Source organism: Pleuronectes platessa, chromosome 23, assembly GCF_947347685.1.
Source record: "Pleuronectes platessa chromosome 23, fPlePla1.1, whole genome shotgun sequence".
Lineage (NCBI taxonomy): Eukaryota > Metazoa > Chordata > Actinopteri > Pleuronectiformes > Pleuronectidae > Pleuronectes > Pleuronectes platessa.
In genome coordinates, this window is record NC_070648.1 from 1,865,198 (window position 1) to 1,872,697 (window position 7,500).

Genomic DNA, 7,500 nt, shown 5'->3' on the forward strand with positions numbered 1-7,500 from the left:
AGTTTGCCTGTATCGACATGATTGGCTGATTTAGATCGAGGCAACGTCTGATTGGATTAGCCGTCATCTGATCAGGAGACGCCGGGAGAGTGAGAGAGACTGTGATTGAATGAGACAGAAGTAAAATGTTCCTTTGTGGTTATAAAGTAATACATATACATTTGACCATATATGGAACAATGAAATCAGCCTGAGGACAGACGGTCGTGACGTGAGTTCTTATAATCGCAGTTTCTGCCTCAGCACAGAAACTTTAGAAACTTTATTCAGACTGAAATATATTTTGAATAGATGTCTTCACCTGGTCCTTTACAGTTGTATTAAAGTAATCTATTACCTCCTCTCCTATTTCTGCCTCTCTCCCCGCCATGGACACTGTTGCTCAATAAAACCGGCCAAACTTTAAAATGTCACCGTCTCCCTTTAATTGAGAGAGGGAAGGTGTGAGTCTTGTGTGAGTCCCCCCCCCCCCGTTAGCTCACTCCATTTACCTCTAAGGAATTCACCTCTGTTTGTTAATTGACGTTATTTTGAGATATTGAACCTTTTCCTGCAGCTTCAGACAGAACTGGTTAAACTGGTTAAAGACTTTCACTCTGAACTTTCACTTGTTAAGTTTTGTTAAGTGACTCTACAGGAAATATACTGTTGTTGCCTCTTACAAGTATTTTGTGCAAATGGTTTCCTTGATTGAATAGAAGCAGTTGTTTTCTGAGTGACCTTTTATATTCTCGTTGTTTTATTGTTTACATCTTTCTCCTCATGAACAATGTGTTTATCTTTTTAAAGTTCTCTCTCTGTGGAGCTTCTCGTTGGAGCGACGTCTTTTCTCTGAAGTTTCTCAAATACAAGTTGAAATGAAATGATTCAGTGACGTTTGTGTTTCAGCCCAAAACGCCTAAAATCCCAAATGAACCAAAAAACACACAACAAAAAGGATTCTCCTTCTCAGGAATCTTCATCTTCAAATATCCCTTGTGTTGCTGACATGAATTACAGCTCAGATTTGTGTCCATACAGTAATTGTCTGATAATCGGATCACAACCCGTCTTGTGGTTTCTCATGATCAACATGAAACCAGGCCGCAAACCGCCGAGTCGCCTCTTCTAGGTCACGACCGACAAACAGCAGCCCTGTAATGGATTGATCAGCCGTGCATGTGAAATCCCAAGGACGGAGACATGACATGAATACTGGTGCATGCAAAACACACACATGCACGTCCAAATGGGGGCGTGCACGTCGTGAGCAGACACACACAAACAAACACTGGTATTGTTCCTTTCTGCACCCCCGAGCCCCTGGTCCTGTTCCTGGTAGGGGGGGGAAAGAAAGGGTGACCCAAATTTGACACAACCGGGGCACATATTGTCAAGGATGGTTGGGTTAACGCTGTGAATGGACGCACTGTACACACACAAACACACACACAAACACACACAAAGATGCTGATTTGTGCACGTAGACAACCACACAAACACACACATGTGGGTAGAAGTTAGCTGGTTTCAGGGAAAGTTCACATGTGAGCAGATTTTAGACGGCGATAGAGGAACGTGCACTTATCTCCACAAAGCACATGCACACAAACACCTGAATGAGTGACACACACACACAGACACCCACACACTAACACTCACACACACAAATAAGCGCACACAATACACAGGTTAGTGATGCATGAGTGCTTGGCCTGCTTGTCTGGACAGAGAAAAGGGGAGTATCCTCCACTGCTTTGAGTGTGTGTGTCCATTTGTGTGTGTGTGTGTCCGTGTGCGTGCATTAGTGGGAGTGATCGGCATACCTTTACACCACTGAATAGCATCCCCCCCCCTCCCCCCCCCCAGCACAGTCCCCTGCAGTCAGTGGAGCTCTTATCTGAAGCGTGGATCTGTTTACCTCTCGCTCGGCTGTAGAGCTGCTGCTGCTCTGTCGGACGCTCTGTCGGGTCAGTGCTCACACCACACCGGCTGCTTCCACACTTTTAACTTGAAGTGTTTTTAATTTGCCACTGAGGTGTCGCTGCCCTGGAGGGAAGTGTCCCAGAACCTTTTTATGTGAGTAGAACTTGGAGTTGTACACTGTAGAAATACTTCACAACACGTCCTGCATGCAGAAATGTACAAAAGTCAAGTACTTGTATTCAAAGTTTAAACAGCATTTTATATTTTAATAATTTTTGGTGGTGTTTTTACTCTGTTGCAGTTTGTCTTTAATTTTAAAATATTATATCACATAACTTGTATCTACAACCTAATTACCAGTGGCTTTGTTTTGCTGGGGGACACTCGGAGAGCCAGGCTAGCATTTCCCCCCTATTTCCAGTCATTATGCTAAGCTAAGCTAATGCAGAGACAGCACAGAGTTGTCTTTGCTTCTGAATCGGGCCCAAAAAGCAATTTTTACAAAATACTGAACCACTGAGCAGAAGATGCTGCAGGAGGAGAGACACTAAAGTTTATTTTTTGTTCCTAATAAAAGTGTAATTTCTGATCTTTGAAGCTTTTATTGAACTTTTCTTTGAGGCGTCCAGCTCCGTTATGTTCTGCTGCAGGATCCAGTTAAAGCGATTTGGACGTGAGATTAATCAGAAACATGTTGGCTCCTATTTTTATCTCCCAGTCCAGACTCTGCCAGTATCTCCTCCATCAGTTCTCTTTCTGCAGACTGGTTGTTCTCCGAGTTCCCTTCCTCCACCTCTTCCTCTCACTTTGTCTCCTTCGGGTCTCGTCTTCACCTCCTTCTCTGACCTTTCTCTTCTTCTTCTCCTCCGACATCTTCATTCGCTGCCTTTTCCTTTTGACATACACATCTTCATTTCACATCCTTCTGCCCTTTCTCTCCTCATCTTGTGCAGTTTTTACCTTCTATCCTTTCTTTTCATCCTCCATCTCCTTGTTTCCTTGTTGGAAAAGTTTCCTGCATCTTCTCCTCTCGTCCTTTTCTTCCTCTGCATCACACTCATCATCATCTCCTCCTCCTCCTCTCACTCTCCTCCTTCTCCTCCTCCTCCATCACTCTGTCCCCCCCCCCCCCCCGTGTCGTCTTCTCACTCTCTGCTGACGCCTCACTTCTCCAGGACGCTGCAGCCTGGATGAGACCAGGTTTGGCTCCTGCTCTCTGTTTACTATCCGGCTGATCCGGCTGTTTTTTCACCGCGCTGCAGTCAAGCTGTTTTTTTAATCACTTATTTTTAACTCTGCGAAATAGACAGTTCTCTATCACGGGCACCTGGTGAGTAGTTTGGGGCGATGAATACAAACAGCCGGGGAGGAGCCGTCTTAAAGACACATTGAAGTCATTAAACACAGAATAGTTTAACAAGGAATTGACAAATTCTATGAATAAACTAAGTTCTTAGTCATTATTACTATTTATACACAAAATTTATTTGAAAACTGACAAGTTCTGTTTCAAATAAGAGAAAAATAAGATATACAACTTGAGTTTGAAAAGGTGAATCTTTATTTTGAAACTTTGCAGACGTACACCCTCTTATCTCAGAGTTGAGTTTACCACAAACAACTTTTCAGAGATTTGTGAATCATGTGATTTTCCAGCAGCTCTGATCTGAAACTCTGAAGTCTTGGATCCCGGAGGCAGAGGGATTTGTTCCTAACCCTCTGCTGCAGTATTTATCCTTGGGTTTACAACCCCCTGTTTGTGGATGTTGGGATTGTGAGCTGCCTTTAGAGCAAGTGAGATCCTGTCGATGTTTTTCTCCTTCTTGCATTTTCACTTCATATCTGAGGGAGGACATCGACTGCAATGATCTGAAACGTCATTAAAACCTGCACACAATCTGTGGGTGGGCGTCTGGACCTCAGAGCCTCTCATAAAAACACATCATTATCTGTTCTGGGGGTATTTTGTGGTGTTTTTCTGCTGTATATTAATTTCTCTTCATGACTTTATCTCCAACATTGAAAAACACTCCCACGTTTGCTGCATTCAGTTTCCTCTGACACCTGCCATCCTCCCCATGAACCTCGGGCCGGTCTGAATGTGTTCACCGGGTTTGAAGGCTGCTGCAGCATCGCCCGGCTGCTCTGAGCCGAGGAGCAGATGCTACCACCTTGTAAATTCCAGTTTTTCGACCATATTAAGACTTCACAAATGCCAGCGGTCATTAAAATGAAATGAATTCAGGATCTGAACCGACCAGACTGTCGACAGCTGAGAAACTCACATTCTTAAGACAGATTTTCTTCCACAATCCAACAGGAGCGGATTCATTTTGCTCAAAACAAGATTGTTAGTCCTTGCGGCCACAAGCTTTATATTTTATTATTCTATTTCATAGTTATATAAAATAGTTTATCGCAGCTCTCTCCTGTTGGACCCATTTCTCCTGGTGAACTTTGCAGAATAAGGATTTTTTATCAGTTTATTGATTTGTGCTAAAATCCCAAATGTAGCCTCTGTGTTTAAGACCATATTTCCATCATATCTAGATCTATGGATACATATATCCATCTATCTATATATTAGAGGTAACCATTAACCCCTCCTTGGGGGGTGGGGCTGTTGTGGTTACCGCCCCCTTGTGTCGCTAGGCAGCCGGGCTCTTCCAAGAAAGAATTCATATTATCCTTCGAGAGCAAGTTCAACCAAAACTTTATACCTCACTGATGCTGCTGCTCCACGAAGGGATTTGTGTGTGTGTGTGTGTGTGCGTGTGTGTGTGTGTATGTGTGTGTTGATGTGGTTGTGTGTGTAGAGGGCTTTAGGGATGAGTGGGGAGTGGGTAGGGAGTCGGTTTTGGGGTAAAGGATTGGTTGAGGGGGAGTGGAGGGAGTGTGGTTTGTGAGTGTGTGAGTGTGTGTGTGTGTGTGTGTGTGTCTGTGTGTGTGTATGTGTGCGTGCATGCGTGCAGCCGGAGAATGAAGAGGAGGTGGGGGTTAGGAATCTGTTTACAATGGCCTGAGGGGGAGTCGTCTAAGCTTCCAGAGAGGGAGAAAAATGCAGATATCAAGAGGAGGAGTGAGAGGAGAACTTCAGGAGGAGGAGAGAACGAGGGGGAAACGACGGAGGGAGAGTTGAAGGAAAGGAATGAATGAAAGAGGAGAGACAACGCCGGAGCTCAGTGGAGGATTAGAACCAAACTTACAGAGTCCTCTGAGGCGGCAGAGCAGGAGCACCAGGAGTCACCGGGGGGGGGGGGGGGGACTGCTGCCTGATGCAAAGCAGCAGTCGGACTAGATCTCAGTTACACAGCTAAGATATGATGTGTGAGTTGGAGTTGTGTGTTCTTGTGTGTGTGTGTGTGTGTGTAAGGACACTTTAATCCTTTGTGCATGTGAGCATTTGTGTGCACTGTCGAGTTCTGTGCTGCAGAAACTTGACACTAACCAAAGTCTCCTTCTGTTTTTCTTTTCCTCTGGCTGTGTGTGTGTGTGTGTGTATGTGCATATGATGTATGCTTTGGACATGGTTGTGTGCGTGTGTGTGTGTGTGTGTGTGTGTGTGTTCATGCAGACTTTGAGGAGCAGTTGTACGACACCAAGCTGACCGGTCAGACGTTCCGGCATCCGTCCTCTCAGAGCTCCGACGACACGTCCACCTCGCTCAGCCGCTCGCCCGTCTCCCTCAACAACAAGAGACCCGACTTCATCTTCCTGGTAAACACACACACACACACACACACACACACACACACACACACACAGACCGATGCACATGCACACACTCAAGCATGCATGTCACATAGGATCACAAGGCTCCCTCACAGCAAACGTCTTCTCTCTGGTAAACAGACAGATTTGGGTTTCTTATTTTAAGCCACACTTCTTCTTCATATACACAAAATCATTTCCACCTCTCTTATTTCCAAACAAACATCCATGCACAGCTTCCTCTTCCTCTGTTCTTAACCTTCCACTCTAACACAAAATCTACATTCAAGGTCAAAGTGAGATTTATTTCAGGTTTTGTTTAAATTTTGGCTTTAGAGCTGAAATCAGAAAATTCATATGAAGATGGGCAGTTTCCCTCCTCCAATGGACTCGTACCCTGAAATGAGACGTCTGGTTTTTCTGTATCTACATCAGCTTGTCCCTGTTACAAAAGTCCCATTTGCTAACATGGAGGAGGCAGGATTTACTAGCCATACTGCAGCCGGCCACCAGGGGGTGATCAAGATGCTTTTGCTTCACTTATGGGGGGAACTATCATTTCCGGATCGCAGCAGGAAGCCGTCCATCTTTATTTACAGTCCACGATTCAAACAAAATTAGTTCTAAATCAATTTTTGTGAAACGTGAGAACCTTTGTTGAAACATCTCGTTCTCCAGTTTCATCCTTTATCCTCCGACACAAAGCAGAGACATGATTCTTCCCCCAGACGAGTGTTGAACTGTCACTAACACTCTGTCAGCTTTATTATTTTTCTGTTGTGACAAAAAACGCCTCATTGCTTTTGTTATCATCCCTAAACCGGAGCTGAGTGATCCACCAACCACAGCGCGGCAGGTCCCGCCCCCCCGAGGCTGTCACAGTCACTCACCGTCCTCCTCACACTCTGTCTCTCGGCCTCTAATGGTTTTCAGTTCGTTTCTCTGAACTGTGTCATTGGCCCCCCCGCGGTGAACTCACTGCAGGACGGCTGCACATCTCCTGCATATCGACACAGCATCGCTTTAACACCCCTGTTAAGATAGTGCCTCTCTCTCTCTCTCTCTCTCTCTCTCTCTCTCTCTCTCTCTCTCTCCTCTCTCTCTCTCTGTTTGGGATAATTACAGTTAGAATTTGGAAGATCCTCAGGAGATTTGACTCGACGCCTTTCCAGACACGGAGAGGACAGAATGGAGTGCTCCTTGCATTGCAGCAGTTTCGGTTGATAGTTCAGTTTTAATACCAGGCAGCTGACTTTGTTTCATCCTCTCTTAGTCTCTCTTTCTTCTTGTCTTCCTTTTTATTCCTTCCTCTTCCTGGTAGATTAAGGCAAAAACATCTTATTCTGTTTGTCCTTCGCTGTCTCGACTCCTCAAAGGTTTCACTCCTTCAGACTTTCTATTCAAATGTTTTAGATTTTAGAATTTAAAAGAAAAGCAAATTGAGTAATGTTCATTTTATAGAAACTCGAACTTTTGTATTGAATTGCTTTGCCCCTGAAAGTACTAATGAAAGCAGGTTTAAATCTGAAAAAGAAAAGATCTATTCAGGCCTATATTTGGATTTGTTTTGCTCAAGGACACATCAGCAACACACATATAATTGTGTAATCAAACTAACAATGTTCTCTCTGGACATCATGCAGTCTGAAGTCTAACACAACCGTTGTCTCTTCTTCTTCTTCTAGCCGGCGTCCAAACAGCTTTACGACGATGAAACCTCCTCCTCCGTGTTCGGACTGAGGTCAGCGACCGACCCGTCTCCCTCCCCGACCCCGTCCCCCTGCGGCTCGGATCGCCCCCCTCTGGGCTGGAGTAGTAACAACAGCAGCAGCAGCACCGCCACGTCAGTGAACACCGGACCGCCCACCGCAGAGAAACCCCGCT

The 7,500-nt window shown here is 45.0% G+C and overlaps 1 protein-coding gene across 1 annotated transcript in view; it reads left to right on the top strand.

Moving 5' to 3' along the window:
- nhsl2 (NHS-like 2) overlaps window positions 1-7,500 on the top strand; it is a 65,136-nt gene that overhangs the window by 42,141 nt on the left and 15,495 nt on the right. The window contains exons 3-4 of the mRNA XM_053416660.1: window positions 5,480-5,622; window positions 7,302-7,500. The exon at window positions 7,302-7,500 is cut by the window's right edge and continues 51 nt beyond it. Of these exons, the coding sequence (XP_053272635.1) occupies window positions 5,480-5,622; window positions 7,302-7,500 (342 nt within the window). The remainder of the gene's footprint in view (window positions 1-5,479; window positions 5,623-7,301) is intronic.